General features: G+C 34.5%; 2 protein-coding genes across 2 annotated transcripts; one reads left to right on the top strand and one right to left on the bottom strand.

Annotated features, from left to right (window-relative positions):
* The first annotated feature begins 525 nt into the window (after positions 1-525).
* Positions 526-1,363, top strand: LOC124455787. Its single transcript, XM_047006411.1, has 2 exons — positions 526-813; positions 1,093-1,363. Exons 1-2 carry the CDS (start codon positions 531-533, stop codon positions 1,221-1,223), a joined length of 414 nt encoding a protein of 137 aa, XP_046862367.1. The 5' UTR covers positions 526-530; the 3' UTR covers positions 1,224-1,363.
* Positions 1,364-14,161: 12,798 nt separating this feature from the next.
* Positions 14,162-20,324, bottom strand: LOC124455714 (alpha-(1,3)-fucosyltransferase 11-like). The gene is made up of 2 exons (XM_047006350.1): positions 20,149-20,324; positions 14,162-15,808 (listed from the first exon to the last, which is right to left on the bottom strand). The coding sequence occupies exon 2, from the start codon at positions 15,745-15,747 to the stop codon at positions 14,407-14,409; it is 1,341 nt and encodes a 446-aa protein (XP_046862306.1). The 5' UTR covers positions 15,748-15,808; positions 20,149-20,324; the 3' UTR covers positions 14,162-14,406.
* Between the last annotated feature and the right edge of the window lie 524 nt (positions 20,325-20,848).

The following is a 20,848-nucleotide window of genomic DNA, read 5'->3' as shown; positions in this document are numbered from 1 at the left end:
GGAATGGAATGGAAGGAATGGAATGGAATGGAATGGAATGGAATGGAATGGAATGGAATGGAAGGAATGGAATGGAATGGAATGGAATGAAAAGGAATGGAAGGAATGGAATGGAATGGAATGGAACAAAGGAATGGAATGTGAATGGAAGGAATGTGCAATGTGTCAACAAAAGGAAAACGTGCAATGTGTCAACAAAAGGAAAACGTGCAATGTGTCAACAAAAGAAATACGTGCAATGAGATTTTTCGGTAAATGTTAGGTTGCGCAACTTTGTTCAATTGAGTTTTTATTCAGCGATTAATTGAAAAATTACATCAATGAAAGAAACCAGTATCTTTGAAACACCACAATGCAAGTAAAAGCATTTTACACCGAATGTCTCAAAGACGGATTTGTTGCACCAACTGACCTTGGCCAAGGCGTGTATGTTTTATTCGTTCTTTGGCAAAACTAAACTTACTGATAATGAAGATTAAAACTGTTCTTTCAAATTATATTGTGAACTGTTTAACATTTAGTTCGTAAATATGGCATATACACCGCTCGCGAAGAGTTTTGGTGAGTTACCGGATATGGCAGGAGACGCCAATATTTACGAGCTGAAAGACGCTAACGTCCCCGAGACAGCCAAAGAAGTTCTTGTTTATCTTTGGGCAACAACAAAAGGCGACGAAGCATTTCACCGTTATTATTATCAGATTGAGACAAAAGATGGCAAAAAATCCTATCGTCAATACATGAACGTTGCTGCAAGCCACGATGTCTCTCTCAATTCTGCCAACATTTGGCTACCAGTGTTTAAAGATCAGTGTAAGTGGTTGAGTAAATATTATACATTATATACATTTATACAGTAGCTGCTGTCCTTAAGGTATCACTGTTCTAAAATAATCGCTCCGAAAGGCTGCATATGGCGAAGGCTGCAAAGCCATGAGTCAAAAGGTGGAGTTATTTACTGAATTAATTAGTTCTTCTTTATTATATGTGAGTGCAAGCGTCACTGACGTGTCTTTCATTGTCAAGTGTTTACTACGTTATGTTTAAATAGATAAGCAGGGCGAATTATTTTTGCATCTTTTTGTGCTTTAGTTCAAGTTACAGTAAATTTGAAAGACGCAGAAACACCATCAAACAAGAGCAGCAAAAGCATTGCACATCGGGATGGAAAAGCAAAACATGAAGTTACGTTCAGTGGATTCTTTGTCATTGGTTATCGTTGAAAATCCCCGTAAAAAATTTCAAAAAACTCCGCATTAATTGATTTCTTACATATACCTTTATATTTTTTAATGTTGAACATTTAGTTTTAGCAACAAAGCATTGAACATGCTGAACAAAATAAAAACGATAAAAAAGCGTGCAATGCTCAGCTCAATTCATAAAGACCACTTGACGGCAGACAGATTGCAACAAAAGCTCTCCAGTAGACCGCATCATGTACACTCAAACACCACTTTTGCATTGGTCTGATTCCACACTCAAAATCTCCTCTTTAACTTTTTTGATGATATATAACCAAACAATTGGGTAGGGATGAAACGCGGAAACGAATGGCAGAATGACGGAAGCGGAATGGAGGAAGAAAAATTGCGGAAGCGGAATAGAGGGTAAAACGTGGAATTAATATCGGTTGTCACTAAATGTACTTACGTGTGTGGAAGGTGAGATCCATATGGAAGGTTGTTGCCAGTTTACATTTGACTAACTTGGAGCTCGGGTTCGTAAGTGATCCCAATGATTGAGAGCCAATTTCACCATTTGCAGGAATTTCACCATTCCAAGTCAATTACTAACTCCAAAAAATCAAATCAAATCAAAAAATTGTTTAATATGAATACATCTTGCAGTTTTTAAAACTGAATTACATTTATAATACGCCATCATTATATATACTTACAATAATACAGTTATTTACAAGCATTAAGATTAATAATAGTAAAACTTGAATAAAGATTAAATAAAAGATATAGTACATAAGCAGATCGAATGTACAACGTATGGGCAACCTAAAATTTAAGAGATATGTTCGTTTAAGAATTTTGGAATAAAAGAGTTTTTAAAACGATTTGTGCAATACTTAGTTGCATAAAATGTTTTATTTGTCCTTAGCTGATTATACATGCCATCAGTTCTTTAAGGTGATAAATTGTAAAGTTTGTGATTCTTATCCTTCACTATATCATTAAAGAATCTCCTACTGAGAGATTCACATCTGTCGAATAGGGTCGGAATATAAGCTGTTGTTAATGCATCTTTATAATGTAGTCCAGGAAATATTATGCCCATGGATCTCTTTTGTATGCGCTCTAAATCATCAGATAGAAATTTTGGTAGAGCAGACTGAAATTCTTGGCAGGAGTACTCAAGAATTGATCCTATTATAGCGCAGTAAGAATAAACAAGGTCTTTTTTATGTACATCAGCCCGTTTTAACTGCTTAATGAAGTATAGTCGTTTTAATGCCTTTTTAGTGATAACATTTATGTGGTCGGTCCATTTCAAATCATTTATTATTGTGAGTCCAATAATTTTAACATTTTAAACTCTTTCGAAAGGTTGATCATCGATTATGATTTCATCAAACGTTGGTGTAATTTTTCTGTAACAAACGATCATTTCTTTACATTTCTTTGGATTAAGGGTAAGTTGTTTTTTTTAACCACATAGCAATGGGGTTTATTTCTTGTTGTAGTTAAGTTTCCCGATCATATGAAATTAGTTCTGAAGTAGTGGTGTCATCTGCAAATTTCTACTTTAGTGATTCTTTTTTTGCAGATATTTGTAAGTCATTGATCATTGCTAAAAATAGCCATGGTCCTAGACAGGCAATTTTCCACATCCTAGGAACTACACAGTTTCGGAAAGAAACATTTAAAATTAGTGTGATTGGTAAAGTGTGAATATCTGCATAGTCTTTCAGCATCCAATTAAGGAGACCATCAGGACCGCCGGCCTTTGAGCGACTAATTCTTCTTAACTTTTCAACAACCTCGATTTCGTCGACTTCGATGAACTGGTCGTTCTCATCCATAGACACATTTTCATCAGGAGATAGCGGAGAATATTCCTGCATCACATTTATACAAAAAACATGTGACAATCACTATAGCAATTTACTGGATGGCGAGAATCTTTCGTCCATACGCAGTTTAAAAGAGATTTGACTCGTCTCCAATCCCTGTGGGCTTGGTAGCTCAACAGGTAGAGCGGTGGACTAGTATCCCGAAGGGGCGAGTTCAAATCTCATCCAAGTCACATGTTTTTCATGTGCATATTAAAACCGTGTTAGGATTAATATATTATATATATTCTCTGATGATGACATTTATAAACGATTCGTTGATTTTATCTCATAAAATTTTTTCATCGTTATCTGAATCTGTAGATAACATGTCCTCAAGTTTTTTTGTGGTTAAATTTATAGTTTCCACGCAGTTGTTTGACCTCTTGCCACCACATATTAGGTTTTACATTTCTAAGGTTTTCAACTTTAGACTTACAATATACTTTTCGAATGCTTTTCCTTTCTTTGTTAACCTTGTTTCGAAGAACTTTAAATAAGGCAGCGTTTCCGAACGCAAATGCTCTTTGGCGTCTAGAGATCAGTGTCTTTAGATGTCTAGTCATCCATGGACGATCATTTTTATGAACCTTGAGGGAACGTTGGGGCATTATTTTATTTAGTCCCTAGTTAACGATATCAGTCATTATTTCGATATTCTGGTCACATGTATATTCGTTGGATAGCATATGGGACCATGGGACAGCAATTAAAAATCTGCCAAGACGAACCTTTTTACTTTGTCGTTTATAACTTTTATAACTATTGACTGAGATTGCCAAGAAACGGTACGTTCTTTTGATTTGACTTTAATTGTCACATGATCCGAGAAACCAAATGGTGGCGCACTAGTCGGTAGGTTATAATACTTATTTAAGTTTGAAAAAATCTGATCAAGAGTATTAGGTCCTCGGGTTGGGAAACTGACCTTTGGCTTTAGATGGAATAATTTTACGGTGCGCTTCAATTTTAATTTATTGAAATCACCGGCAATAATAATTGCACTATTGGGAAAGATGACGCAAAACTTTCCAATGTATTTTGTATGTGTGAGATCATTCGATCTTTATCTTCTCCCGGGGGAAGATAGACTACACTAACTATAATTTGATGAAATCCTCTAGGTGAACGGTGAAGGCGAAGCATAGCCCACAATACTTCTACTTCTTCACTTTGCATATCTGAAAGTTGACGGCAGAATATTGACGACTTTACGTATAAGCAAACACTTCCGTGCAAATTTTGAACTCCATCCTTTCTTAGTAGTTGATAATTAAAAGTGCTCATTGCTGCGTTTCAAGTCGATTTCTTTAACCAAGTCTGTAAACATAGCAATATCAGTGTCTGACATCAATATGGTATTCACAGTCTCGTTAATTTTAGGAGCAAGGGACATTGTATTAGCAATAATAAGGAAGGTACAAATTCGTGGTTGTGAGCATTTCGTAGTACAGAAAAGTTGGATGATCTTTTGATGTATATCAAGTTTAGTGGGTCTATACCAGCGTTTTGACCTTCAAACTCTTGTGGACATAGTTCAGCCATTCCTTCTATCTTTGATTCCGAATAGTGTAAAAATAAGGGTTCGAGGGAAAAAAGGACGACGATTTATTTTGTTTGATATTGTATTGTCAATAATGGTATTAATTCTCTTGGTTTTATAGACTTCACGAGGCTCATAGTTATTGTTTCTTTGTCTATGATCTTTATATTTCTAAGCGTAGGATATCTTATGGCATTGGGCTGACTTATACAGCATATCCACTGCGCAAAAGATACATTACAAAAGAAGTGCATATCGATAAAATTTGAAAATTTACATTGCAAGAGTAAAAGTTGCAAGCTTGTTATGCTATGCTACCTCTGCTAACGTTTGATTTGATGGTTATCAGTGCCATCCTGGACATTAATGGGGTACTTATTTATTCACATTTTCACTTATGCCCAAGGGGTTTCTTTTGAAAGCAATTCATTTAAAGAAGTAAGCATTTTACTGTAAAAAGGAAACTGGTGGGGCAAAAGTAAACTTGTGAAGAGCACACATCCTAACCAATTTGCATTCTCGAGACAACTCTGATGGTTGCAATTTTGGAAAATATACATCTGTCAGTCATTCCATTAGAAGATTAACCAGCACATTAGTTTCACAAAACAATAAAGTAAAACAATATACGGTAGTTTCCTTGATGTTTGAACAATTTCATTCATTATTGACTTTTTCATTTATGGTTTGCATAAAGAAAGGGATTTGCAATTTGCAGCAGCATACATAGATGTATGTATTAGTGTATTGACTTTCAGGTCTTTGAGAATCAGCTACTGCTGAATCATACAAATTCTAAGTGTCAGCTGATTATAAAGATAAGCAGTTTTTTGATACACCCTATAAGGGGTGGATCTAGGATTTTTCAAACGTCAGTCATAAAACGTCGGAGGCGCTCCGCATCTGGTGGGCTCTGAGGCATTCTCTCCTGACAAATTTTAAATTTCAGAGCTTGGAAATGCCATCTTCAGCGTTTTAGAGCAATACAAAATGTATTTTTTGGCATCGTTTTTTCGTAAAAACAACACATTTTGCTTACGTTTTTTTCAAAAAAACTGAAGTGAACAATACTTGAGTGTTTTGCCAAATATTTAGGCTCATTATCATGCCAAATATATGGCTCGTTAGCATGTCTAGGAACGTCAAATTTATTTTACAATAATGCTATTCCAAAAAAGATATTGTCTTTAAAAATTTCTACCAAGTTGTAAGGCATAGACCCCCCAAGAAACCCCCATTCAAACCTCTATGTAATGAGTTAAGTTAGAAATTTGGTACTACAAGTGACAGTTCATAGATATAGAAAAGCTCAGACTTCAAACTATGCAAGTTTATTGTAACCCTTTACACATCTCCACATACAATGCCAGCAAATTACCTTTTGAGAAAAAACTAAAATTTTTTTCTGACAAAGATTAAGCAAAAATTATCAAAGTGAAAATTTGCAATTAAAGACAGCTTAATGCCATTAATGTTTATTAGGCATTTCACTAGACTATTATCTGCTGTAAGTAAATGCAAGGTGTGCTACATAGCAATCACTAGTAGCAATGTATTTGCCAATACAAACAGAATGTACTCAACATGCCTTTAATCATATAATTACTTGAATGTTAAAATTGGTTCATGTGTTATGCTTACTTGTTATGATAAATATCTTTTCCTATAATCAAAACTAGTTTAAATGTAAAAATCTGAAATAATTTAGTTAAAAATTATAATGATCATCAGAAAAATTACCTAGTGATCATGAAAAATACTTTGCTGTTTTGCAAAATTTTAAAGTTTATCTGCATACATAGGAAAACATTTTTACTTTATTGAAAATGCTTTTCATACATCAATAGCCCTTTGGAATTTATGGCAAACAATCTGGTATGAGCCGTAGATCAACACACCTTGACATCTCTACATGAGGTGTTCAGTTAGAAAAGGGACAACATTTCATGTATGTGAAATACTCGGGTTTAATACCATTCCAGATAAATTGTAAAAATAAAAAGCTTCATGGATCAGAAGACTCAAAATCACAGGTTATAGTAAACAGCTTCTCATGTAATCAATGTTAGTTTTCTCAAATCTTAAACAATATTTAGTATAACTGTCCAATGACTGAATGATCAATGATCATAAACTGAAAAGCCCCAAACATTTGTTTATGATAAAGTAAATAATAGTATGGCGCCTTATGGCTACAGATTTTTGTCCATTGAAATATATTTGCAGGAATGTAGGATTTTGCTGCCATATAACGGCCACGATTCCCCAAGCACTAAAGAAATCATAGCTAAAAGTCCTTCGGCACAACAAAATTTAGAAGCATCAATCTGTTTACCATACGCCATATTGATATAAACCATTGAGTTTTATAACATCTGGAGGGAAAAGGGCCTGGACCCCGTGGTCAAAAACATGGCGATAATGGCGGATTTTGGTGGTCAAAACTTCCACTTTAAATTTTTTTGTCAATATTCACTCCCTCCTGATTTCCAATACTGTTTATATTACGATACCGACAGCATATCATGTGAAAATAATGCTTCTGCATTGCGTGAAAACACAGTACACACACACATCAAAATAAAGAAAATCGACGGTAGAGAAACGCATGTTTTGGCTGTAACTTTTAAGTTATTTTATGACATTTTCACCTTTTAAAAATGAAAATCAAACGGCGTTCTTTAGTAGACCTGTCAATCTCGTCAAACTTATACATTATTTCATGCTTCTGTGTGTTTGACTGTTTGTAAACAGTTTGGTGCAAATATTTTTCTTGCTCAAATGGATAAAACTGTGTAAAAATGCTCCTAAGGAAGCGAGAAAAGGTTTGCTTCTGTCCTACGACATAAGTCAACTGAAAATTTACCATGGATAAGTATCATAAGTATATTGTCATTACCTGATAAATCTACTGAAAACTCATAAAGAAAGTATGTTGAACTAGTAGAATTCAAAACACCATGATATGTAAGAAAAAAATTCAAAACACCATGATATGTTGGTTGGAAATTTGTATTTTGTAAACTGTTTGGCAGAACCTTGGGTCTATTACTGAACAGAACTACATTAGTTTTCCATTGAAATTACAAACTTGGAAACTAAAGTGCATTGGTTTCTTTGACAAAAACACTCTGTCTATTGTTGCATGAAGGCAAAATAGTTATTTGACAGTGTAGGTGAAGAAATTTGTCAAGTTCTATAGATATTATTGTGTATTACTTACACTCTTTTAGAATTGTGTAATGTATGTCAAGAACAAGACATAATTTTTCAAAAATGCTAACCCCTTCAAGCACTACTACTCTTCTGTTTTGCTTGAACAACTTACAGCTACCAATACTAATTATTTATATGTACAAACTAACAATTGGGAATTAAATGATAAACAACTTGATAAATCTTTGTATTTTACATCAAGCCTTTGAATTTGTTCCTTTTATGTCTTGATAAAAAAAATTAATGAAAGACTTACAAATCAAGTTTCTAAAAAATAGTATTTTGTACAAAGAAACTAAACATAATTGGAAAGGTCACATGTTGAAGACAGACTTTGCTTCTTTGACTAGGTTGCTTGACCATGAGCAATTTCAATTTGTTTACAATTTGTTTAAAGAATTCTTTTTATTGATTTGTACTAATTCTTCATAAGATACAAAGAATTTCTTTGCCATCTATTTTTGCTTCCTCTACATTCAACTTTATTGTAATCAATAAATCCGATGTGAATCTGTGGATCACCTGGAATCATACCAAGTATGGATGAGATGAGACAGTAATATGTTTAATTTTTCATGCATATTAATGATATAATCATATGCTATTGTTGTACAAAAATTTCAAGGTAGGAGCAAATCTTAGCACATTGTTCAACACACTTCTTTTATCTTGGTTTTGAAGTAGTAACCTGTTTACTATAACAATAAATACTTCATTTACAGAAACGTTAAGTAGTACTTTAAAACTGTTTGCATAAATCCAACTTTCCAAACCCATTATAATTGTCTACACTATACAGTCAGGCAAATTGAGCAGGCAAGTAGTTTAATAGTTATTTTTATTATACGGCATATACCATAGTTCTCATTAACTTTGCATGGAACTGCATTCAATTTCAACACAACTCTGTTGTAAACTTTCCCTTTAAAAATTAAATATGAACAAATTCTGCCCCATTTTTGGGAGGTAAACTCAATTCAAATCAGGAGAGTTTAGTTTAATCATGATACAAGATAGATGCAAAACTCGATAAAAATTGGCAGCTTTGCGACGTCTGGCGAGCGATAAAGTGAAGAACAAACAAGACTGGACCAAAATAACTTTATATTAAAACTTATTAGTAGAAACACTCAAGTATCGTGTTAAAAACAAAATAGTAAAACTACTACTGTGCTACTTACCGGAGTCATTAAATGTTTCCTTTTCTGTCGCTATTTCAGCATCCGCAAACCACGGAAGCTTGCAGATTGTTTAATAAACATAATTTTAAAAAAGTGTTTATGTTAGGAAAATAGTTTTGATATTTTCTATACTTCCAATCGTGGTGGTCAAATCAGGGTGGGCGACAAAATTTTTATTTCATGAGCCCGCGTCTCTCCGCTGACTTTGACCACCATAATCCGCCATGTTTTTGACCACGCAGCCGCGTGCTAATAATTTATAGTAATTTTGTTGACGTTTCCCCTCCAGGTCTTATTGAACTCAATGCATAAATCGCATCACATACTCGCATAAATTGACTTTGATATTTTACATTCATGCATACACTTTAGTTGTACACATGCATACATTTAAAAGCAAAGACAAGTCTAATTTAATGTTCCCATTTTCAGCTCAATTATGATAATATGTCTTGATTAATGTTATCAACCACAGCAGTCGTCCCAGCATAAAATAAATTTAAATAATCCCCACTAGATGTTAGAATTAATAATTTCACGCGAAAAATGCATGTCAAATTATCTTGCTGCCAACATGGCGGATGTGAAGCATGTGCATTAAAAATTAGGTCCGAATTTTTGCCAGTTGGACCTTCTGTTACGATATCTAGTCTGTGCTCTGATGAGAATTGGGCCGGTGACGTAGACAGTCGTCGTTCTACTTCCGGATATGTATTCAAAGTGGCCAATTTTACGGTTAGTTGGTGTAGCAAGAAACATGCAAAGGTAGCTAAATCGGAAGTAGAATACGTCGTACTAACTCAGGCTAAACAAGTAGCCAAATGGAAGCAAGATTTTTGGCAATACAACATTATTTGAAGACAACCAAGGAGCAATCGAGTTGTTAAGGAACCCGAACTTTCATAATCAAACAAAGCACATCGATGTGAATTACCATTTTACCAGAGAAAAAATTCTATCTAAAGAAATATGCGTGAAATACTGTCCAACCAGTGAGATGCTAGCTGATATAATGACAAAAGATATTACAAAGCAGAGATATGAAAAACTTAGGAAAGAACTAAATATTTGTTCGTTTTAAAGATTTTGCAACATAATAATTAAGTAGGAGTGTTTGCCAGAATTTGTAATTATCATCTTAGTTATTTTGTTAATTAGCTATTTGAAATTGATTTAAAGATCGCAAATATCATGGTGAATGGTAAAAGTAATCAGTAAATAGTTCTTAAAAGAGCTGTTATGACATTAAACGACACGATGCATTTCGGCGGACTACTCCTCAGGTGTCAACGTCTAAACGAAAATTTAAAATCTGCCGATATCTATAATGCAAAGAAAGAGTGTACGTCATCTCCATGAGATGACGCTCACTTAACAAATCTTTCACCATATCAACTTTCTGCGGTTGAAATAGATGTTTTGTCGAGAGGTCCAAAATTTGAAATCCCTAGTAAACTGAAAAAAGAGGAGATATTTTCAGATTTTGAAATATTTTGGTCAAAGTTAGGAAAGCTTGAACCACCTGATATCGAAGCAGTGCTTGGCTTTAAGAGCCAACTGTCAAGCCTTGCGCACACTTTTTCATAGTGTAAGGTTGATTCTAAAGAATTTTCTCTAACGAAAGAACATATGATTGCGCTTTCTAATTTGAAGAAGAATGAGGATATTTGTAATTTGCAAACCAGATAAAGGCTCTGGTGTAGTGATTTTCGATAGGGACGACTATAATAGCAAAATGCTAACATTTTAAACGAAAAAAAAATTTTGCACGCTTGGAAAATTGCCAGATTGCGACAAAACCTCTTCAATAGAAAGGAGATTACAAACACTTCTCTTAGAGTTAAGAAAATCAAATCAAATCAGTGAGAATTTCTATAATTTAGTTTGCCTAAGCGGTGCAAAGAGACAACGTATGTATGGATTTCCAAAATCCACAAAGAGGGCGCTCCACCAATTCGTGCCATGATTAACTCAGCTCATCATGAGTTGGCTAAACAACTGTCAGTTGTACTTTCACCTGATTTAGAGAAGTTCTCAATACACGCTTTAAACGACTCATTTACTTTTATTAATCAACGCAAACAACTAGATCTTTCTGCTCATCCTAATCCGACAATGTGCTCTTTTGATGTAACCAGTCTTTTCACAAATGTGCCCTTAGAAGAAATCATCTAAATCTGTGTTGACAATCTATTTCACTTGGTTATGGCTGTACCACATATGTCTGAGGAAGCTTTAAGAGAACTAATGTTAGCGGCCACTAGAGTTAATTTTAATGATATTACGTACAAACAAATTGATGGGTTGGCTATGGGTTCTCCTCTTGAACCAGTACTTGCCAATATTTTCATAGACTTTATGAGTGTAAGATGCTTGCCTCTTCTGAAACTCCAGAAGTGCTGTGGTACAAACGTTACGTTGACGACACCTTTTCCCTTTTTAAAACGACAAAAATCACCAATTATTTTTTGCATAAACTCTGTTCTCTTCACCCTTCTTTAAATCATACGTCTGAGCATGAATCAAATTGTCAGTTGGCATTTTTAGATGTTCTTGTCCATACACGCAATGGTCAATTCCTTACTAGCATTCATCGGAAGGCAACTTTTACGGGTTTGTACACATGCTTTGACTCTTCCATTACAGAGAATTTTTGGAAGCAATGTTATCTTTATATTTTCGAAAAGAACTATCCTTCCACCAAGCCCAAAAGAGTCTTTACCGGCAGAACGTTTAAGCAATGTAGTTTATGAATATAAATGTGAGTGTCATGCTCGCTGTGTAGGTAGAACGTCTCAAAGGTTAGGTGATAGGATTAAACAGCGTGTATCAACGTCAATCAGAAATAGAACGGTCCCCTCAAGACAACAACCAAAACGTGATTGTAGGAAAAATAATTTAGTTTCGTGTGATTCCGCGATAGGTAAAGATGTCTTGAATAACACCCATTGTGCTGATTCTTATTCAGACGACAGTTTTAGAATCATTAAGAAATGCCGTTCATTCTTTCAGTTACGCGTCATGGAGGCTGTTTTAATTAAGTTAACCAATCCCGTCCTCTGCCGATCATGTTTTCAATTTATCCCTGTTTTGAGCGTCATCTCCCCTTTCTTGGCATTACAAATATCGGTAGATTTTAAATTTTCATTTAGCAGACGTTGACACCTGAGGAGTAGTCTGTCGAATTGCATTGTGTCGTTTAATTTCATAACACTTCTTTTAGAACTACTGGGTTAGTGCTGATTTTCACTTAAAACAGTTCTTTTAAGAACTATTAACTTATTACTTTTACCATTCACCATGGTATTTGCGATCTTAAGAACGATTTTCAGATTTGTCACCACGACAAAGTCTCTATTAAGTTAATTACGCATGCGTCATTAATATGGTCATGTAACTGAACTTGAGAACGTGTAGTCGTAAGCTCTTGTAGTTAGTATTTCGCTTGTATTCTATACATTTTTCATAATAAATCGTTGAGTAATTAACAAATTCGATGGTGCAAAAGCTTGAAGCATCCCTTATTACAAGAAAATACACATGCTAAGGGATTACAAGTATTGAATTTCCTCCGTTTTTGTGTATATGTGTGGACAGGTGGAAACGATTCAAATACGCTACGTGTGGACGCAAATCTATTCAGAAACGGAGGAAAAATCTCCGTATTTTTAAAAATCCGTATACGTGTGGACATGGCCTTAGTGCAATAAGGTCTTGTTGCAGGATTTGAAAATCCAATGCAGACAGCACAATCAGGGCCAAAACGTCTGGGAGAAGGGTATAGGGGGTGATACACCTCTAATCTTGGACTCGTAGGCAAAATAGCAGGAGCTTGTCGGGCGAAATTTTTAAGATGAAATAAAAATACAATCAGATGTACTGAGCGATATAACACAAAAAGTAATATTATTAAAATATTATATTGTTCGATAGTTTCCCAAAGTACAGATGTAGATTACCGTAAATCCTTCTCCACATATCTTCATTTCTCCACATTAAATTTCTGAATCCAGTATGTTCGCATCTCGTATCATTACGTTAATTAGTCTGTGTTGTTATCTGTGTGAAATTTATTGTATCAAAGAATAGTTACTCGTATTTACTCGCAACAACTTACGAACTCACATGTCGTGCCTTGTTGAATAATATCTCTGACAGGAATATATGGTCTATAGAGTACAAACGTAATTTAGGAAATATAATATAAACGATAGGTGAGATAAGCACCATTACATAATGCCAATTTGCTACATACATACTAATACTAGATTAAATGTATAAATACAAGCACAGTGCATCAAGTCTCATCACAGCGTAATATTCTCTCAAACGATATTTATTTGATGTTTGCCAACTTCTGCGAAGCTTATGCTTGCGTAATGTCTTCAGCAGTTAAATTTCAACATAATAGAATAAAATACAGAGCGGTTATGCGCACCAAACACAACGCTAGTTGTATTTACAAAATTTTTTCGTGCAAATCAATGAACTGAAATGGAAAATAGTCCGTTATAGTCCTAAGTAAACTCAATACAAAGTAGCTCACGCTGTTTCCAGAGATAACGAAAAATAGCCAAAATATTTGCATCGATTGCGAAAAGAGGAAGTAATTAGTTCATTATCTTTTTTGATTATGTGATAACAAAAGCTATAATACAAAATCAAAATAAATTTTCTGGCCAAAAATGCACCAGCCAGCAACTATTATGGGTAAAGAAAGTAGGTGGCCCATCTATGGGTATGTCAAGATAAATTACTACAACAAATTTTGGCGTAGATTTGCATTTCTAAGCACCTTAGAGATAACTAAGTGCATTGGTAAAATTAATTTCTTTACAAATTCATAATCAATAGTGTTTTTCTGAAAGTACTATGAATAAAAATTGAGGAGCTAAAATTTATTTCAACGAACGCTGAACCACTACAGAAGGAAGTATTGTTACTAGAAGATAGCAAATACAAGTTGGTAAGCGTTACGACCAAATTCAAATGGTGCCTCCAGATTTCTAAATACTTTTGGAATTGTTACTACAAAGTATTTTAGGTACCATCGTAATACTGGGCCAAAATGCGTTGCTCGACTTATTGCATCTAAACGAAATAAACGAGTTTAGAACATTGTTTGTCCAATTTTCTTAAACTCAAAATCGAAAACAATGCAGATATCAAACAGTTTAATTCCTTACTAACTCGGTACATATCATTTACATACAGTAAATTGTTTCTATAATTTCATTCATCTTCAAATGTTTGATACGGAAAGTATTAATGCGGGTCAAAAAATTGATTTCCTTCATAAAATACTTGCACTCGACAGCCACTTAATAAACACCTTCTACTTGCGTGTTCCGTGTGAAAAATATTTCAGTTTTTCGACCAGTCCGTCATGTGTACCAAGGTCACTACGGTGTAATTCCCAAGTCTTTATAGTCTCTTGGTTTACAAAAGTCAGGTTTAAGACCTTCTTTGTGCCCTTTTCCATCCGCTACTCCCTGGCACACATAACACCATTGTCTAAATTTACTTTCCCAATATCTTCCAATCACAGTGTCGTTAATATGACCTAAACCTTTTACTTTCCATTCCAAGAACTTGTTATACTCAATCTTGTTGTTCATTAGAAACTTAAGTCGCTCCGCCAATTCTTTGGGAGACTTAAAATCTCGGACATTGATAATGGCATTTTTCAGATTTCCAGGCAAAAAATCATAAATTTTATCCGTGCTCATCACCACAGGTATTGCACCTACGTTAAGTGCATTGAGAATTTTTTCATCAACATAGTAATCACAATCTTGGTTAAAAAACACAATAACAAACTTGTATGATTTTTCCACATCTTGTTTTGATTCTATATGGTTTGGTGCCCAGCGTCCTACCATACCATCTTTATTATGTAAACATCCACCATAGGAATCTACATGAACATGTTTCATGAGATGTCTTAGATACGCTGTCCTGACAGGTTCGCAGTGGGAAAAAGTAGCAATTATTCCTCCCGTTCTTTTCTCAAACGGAACCGGTGGATCTAAATTTGGCTTTGTGAAGAGTGGTGTAGGAAAATCAGAATCAAGTCGATAGCTTCTCGACAATTGAAACTGTGACATATAGTTGCCGTCAGAAAGTACAGGAGTATAAACAGGATTTTCCAGACCCGTTAGGATCCAGGGAACATCTTTTGATGGAGGTAGAGGATATGGATCTCTTGAATGTACAATAAATCCATTTGCGTCTTTAGCTCGCTGATGGTCTGATGTAACCTCACAGGCCACAGGACACTCGCCTTCTTTGTCACCTTTCGGCAGGTTTACTTCAAAAAATGAGGGTGAACCACCAAAATATTTACTCCAAAACAAAAGAACTATTTTACCTGTTCGTAATGGAGACGATGTTATATTTATTGAAATGGTAGACGTTGTTTCAGATTTATAAGTAGACACTGTTTCAGATTCATTAGTAGAAGTTGTTCCAAGTTGATGAGTAGACGTTGTTTCAGGTTGACGAGTAGACGTTGTTGCAGATTGACGAGTAGGCGTTGTTTCAGATTGACGAGTAGACGTTGTTTCAGATTGACGAGTAGACGTTGTTTCAGATTGACGAGTAGACGTTGTTTCAGATTTATAAGTAGATGTTATTAGAAACTCATTTTTGTGAAGATAGATGATCGTAATAAAACCCACAACAAATAAAACGATGGATATGCGGAACTGCCTACTACATCCCTTATGAGATAAAGTGGCCATATTTACGTAAACGAGAGTAGATCGAGCTGTTCTGTAAAACCTATATCTACATAAGTTGAAACTGAAAAAGAAAATGTGAATAACATGTTAGCAAGTTTTAGGTGCGACAAAATGGAACAATAAGAACAAGATATAATTCTGTCTTCAACAATGTCATATTTTCTCTAAATGTTGTTAACTTCAATAAAACATTAATGAAATGGTCACTTGCTTACAACGTAATAAATACCTTACATGATGTGTCAAAACGTCTTCATTTTATAAACATGAGCGTGCATGTCTGCTATCGTTTTTTCTTAAAATTACACAGCTACGTGCATATATTATACCTCTTATTACTGGCAAACAAGGTTTTTGGCTTGATGAAAGTTTACATTACCACTCACACGTATGCTAATTAAATGGACGTACAATTTCATCAAAATTACTATATTTCATTTAGCGCAACATGTTGCACAAAAACATGTCTGCCGCCAAGAGCGAAACTAGAACGCTAATGGAGGGATGTATATTCATATAATCAGTTGTGCACTACTGATTTCTTTCTAAAGTAAATCAACTTTCAAACTAGCTGACTCAAACTTCCTTCAAGGCCTGGAACAAAATGCTTTTTCTGTGGATGGGAGACCATTTTGCATATATGGGGATACCGCTTATCCACAGAGGATTCATCTACAAGCTCCTTTTCGGCATGGGGTAATCACAGACAGAATGAAAGAATTCAACAAGCAAATGAGTTCAGTTAGAGTGTCTGTGGAATGGTTATTTGGAGATGTGATCAACTCATTCCGGTTCATGGAAAAGAGCCGGGAGTGCATTGGAAAGCTTGTTGAAATTCTATGTTGAGTTTTGGTTGTTGTAATATGTATTAGAGCACCATTGTTATAATTTTGCAATAAATCTCTGCAAAGAACCATTATGTGTTTGATGAAAATGAATAATTTGGAATTTAAATAAAATCGATATCTAAAATCAATTTGAAATTATTAACAATCTTGAATTGCAACGAGTCGAGATGGACCTGGGGAAAACAAATAGTTCCTCCTAAGATATTTAGTATGTTTGTACAATATCTTGACACTTACTGTTTAATGTTTTATTTTCATGCAGCAATGCACAGTGTTATGACAGAGAAGCAAAACCTCTTTGATTTTAAAACTTGTAATTTCAATAAAGAATAATTTTGATTAATGTAGTTCTACTCTGCAGTTGTTCCAGGATTGTACTGAATAGTTAACTATCCTATTGTAATATCTTGGTTTAAAAGTTTCCAACCAAAAACAGCATATCATGATTTAAGTTGAATTCTGTTCTTTTTTTAGCTCAACAAGTTCAAGATATTTTTTTACATGTACTCTGTAGATCCGAATTGCCAGAATATCTGAATAGACATAAGCCAGTATAATAAAATCAACGCAAAATTTGATACCCTTAGGCCACATTTATAATTTTGTGTGTTGACTGTTGTCAAGAATCACATAGTTTGCAGAGTTGAGCATATACACATCAATCTTTTACCCACATCGTTAAATATAATTCAAACATGATAAATTTAAAATTATATGTCAAACTTGTTAACCTTGCTACATGAACATTTTACATTTCATATATACTTATTAGTACTGCCATATTCATAGTCAATAGTATTGACATTCATATACTTATTCATATAGGCATGTTTATAAAAAGTCATTGGTATTAGCAAGTATACAGGCATTACCATTTTCTTTCATAAATGTGGTCATTGGTGTTGTTGTTGATAAAGTCATTGCTATTGGCACTCATAAAGTTATTGATATTTGCTTTCATATTGTTATTAGTATCGGAATTCATATAATTATTGGTATATACATTCCTAGAGTCATTGGTATATGTAGATGTATATGTAGTCATTGGTGTCTGCATTGACAGTAAATTGTACAGACATTCATAAAGTCATTGTTGTTGGCATTCATTCAGTCATTGGTGTTGATATCGATGCAGTCAATCATATCGGCATTCATATAGACATTGGTGTTGGCATTCATTCAGTCATTGGTGTTAATATCAATACAGTCAACCGTATTGGCGTTCATATAGAAATTGGTGTTGGCATTCATTCAGTCATTGGTGTTGATATCAATACAGTCAACTGTATTGGCATTCATATAGACATTGGTGTTGGCATTCATTCAGTCATTGGTGTTGATATAGATACAGTCAATTGTATTGGCGTTCATATAGACATTGGTGTTGGCATTCATTCAGTCATTGGTGTTGATATCGATACAGTCAATCATATTGGCATTCATATAGACATTGGTGTTGGCACTCATGCAGTCATTGGTGTTGATATCAATACAGTCAACCGTATTGGCGTTCATATAGACATTGGTGTTGGCATTCATTCAGTCATTGGTGTTGATATAGATACAGTCAATTGTATTGGCATTCATATAGACATTGGTGTTGGCATTCATTCAGTCATTGGTGTTGATATCGATACAGTCAATCATATTGGCATTCATATAGACATTGGTGTTGGCACTCATGCAGTCATTGGTGTTAATATCAATACAGTCAACCGTATTGGCATTCATATAGACATTGGTGTTGGCATTCATTCAGTCATTGGTGTCGATATAGATACAGTCAATTGTATTGGCATTCATATAGACATTGGTGTTGGCATTCATTCAGTCATTGGTGTTGATATCAATACAGTCAATCATATTGGCATTCATATAGACATTGGTGTTGGCACTCATGCAGTCATTGGTGTTGATATCAATACAGTCAACAGTATTGGCTTTCATATAGACATTGGTGTTGGCATTCATTCAGTCATTGGTGTTGATATCGATACAGTCAATTGTATTGGCATTCATATAGACATTGGTGTTGGCATTCATTCAGTCATTGGTGTTGATATCAATACAGTCAACAGTATGGGCATTCATATAGACATTGGTGTTGGCATTCATTCAGTCATTGGTGTTGATATCAATAGAGTCAATCGTATTGGTATTCATATAGACATTGGTGTTGGCCTTCATTCATTCATTGGTGTTGATATTTATACAGTCAACCGTATTGGCATTCATATAGACATTGGTGTTGGCATTCATTCATTCATTGCTATTGATATTGACACAGTCAACCATATTGGCATTCATATAGCCATGGCTATTAACATTCATATATTCATTGGTAATAAAGACTATAGGCATTCATATAGTCATTGGTGTTGGCATTCATATAGTAATGGGTACCAACATTCATATAATCACTGATATTGCCGTATTGGCATTAATCTCATCATTGGCATTGGTAAAAGCACTCTTTGCATTTAAGTGATTTCAAATTTAAAGCATGCACATAATATTATTAAATTAATTTTTTTTAGTATTATATTCTACAATATGCATGTTCATTTACTTAGACACATAATTTGCAGAGATGAGCATATACCCATCAAGGGGCAGGTTGAAGGAAGGCCGATTAGCGCTATCTACTGAATAGAAAATTTTTTGAACATTCAAAATTTCTCTTATCAAAGAAAATTATACAATTTTAAATGTGCAATCACTAAAATAAAACATTGTTTTGAAAAGTACAAATTTCTTTGTTGCAAGGAAAATATAAGCACCATTTCTACAAGTTTGAATATTTTTTCTATCCAACAAACAATGCTATCCTGCCTTTGTGCAACCAACCCCATCCTTCACCCACATGGTTAAATATAATTCAAACATGATAAATTTAAAATTATGCATATATCAAAATTTGTTAGCCTTGTCTCATGAACATTTTAGACATTGTATTTTGACAGAATAATTTACATAGGGTAGAAAGACACATTGAAAGCATACCAGTTCTGAAATTAGAATTACGATTCATGACTCGATAATCTACCAACAAAACTAAAAACTTATTGATGTGGACTAAGGAAATTACTATCACAAGACTTCGTTAGCTGTTTACAATTTACACATCTTAAAGACAAGCAAAAGCCCCAACATTTAATACAATATTATTACGTTATGACAAATCAATTTCAATTTTAGGAGGGAAAATGAGCAAAAATTGGCATAAAACCGATATATAGGAGATAACGCTAATACTACAACTGAAAAATCATGCAGCACAACAATATCAAACTATAATGCGTGTCAATGTTTACATTAGTTGTAGTCAGTCGCTCGATTGCAAAACTCTTTATTTCACCCCAGTTAGTTGCACATATTTCGTGTTTTAAAGTATTCTAACAGCATCTAGTGAGCTAATAGCTACCAGGTAAATTTTTGATATAATATAAATGTTTTTTTAGGCATACGCTGGGCTTTTAGTCTGAGGGGTCTTCTGCTTTGCCGAAGTCCATTTGACCCCTTTTTTCCGTAAAATAATAATGCTTCATCTTACCTTCGTACGCTTTTTCGTATTGATAATAGGATTCGCTGCCTAGCTGTGTTTGGAAAACTTAAATGAATTGAATTGTAGACTTGTCGTGGCGGCCAAGATCAGAGCCCTCAATTCGTAACACACTGGCTGAAACACACTGGGCAGTCTTCAGTCGGGCGTCCAAAGCGAATTGATGCGCACGCGTCAGTCGCTTGAACGCTAGAAACACACATGAGCGACCATCGCGACAATTAACGTGGCGTCTATTGAACATGGCGGTGATTTTAGTTTGTTACAGACACAGATATCACTTAAACTTTTTATTTTGGCCTTTATTATAGCTACTAATATATGAATATTTACTCAGTACAAACTACTATGTGGAGAAAAGAGAACAAGCCAGTTAAAACACGCCAATATGATCATAGCACATTACGCGTATATCGTGGATAATCTTATTCTGTGCATTTAGGTTGTGCATTAGGGTTCCAGTTTGTAGCTCCCTATTGTCCCTATTTGATAAGTCATATAAAAACTGAAAGATTCCAGTGTGAATTCACTATATATTGCCTTCGTTTTCCAAGGTATAATCTATAAATTTCGTATGATGCTTATGACAGGAAATATGATATGCATTTAGGAAGTTAAAATGTATCTATTGGCCAATCAGTGTAAAGCGACTGAAGCGACCAAAGTCAAAAGTTCAACATGTTGAACTTTC

Source organism: Xenia sp. Carnegie-2017, unplaced genomic scaffold (genome assembly GCF_021976095.1).
Source record: "Xenia sp. Carnegie-2017 unplaced genomic scaffold, XeniaSp_v1 HiC_scaffold_4, whole genome shotgun sequence".
Taxonomy (NCBI): Eukaryota; Metazoa; Cnidaria; class Anthozoa; order Malacalcyonacea; family Xeniidae; genus Xenia; species Xenia sp. Carnegie-2017.
The sequence above is the reverse complement of the archived record's forward strand: the minus strand, read 5'-3'. Positions and strand labels throughout refer to the sequence as shown.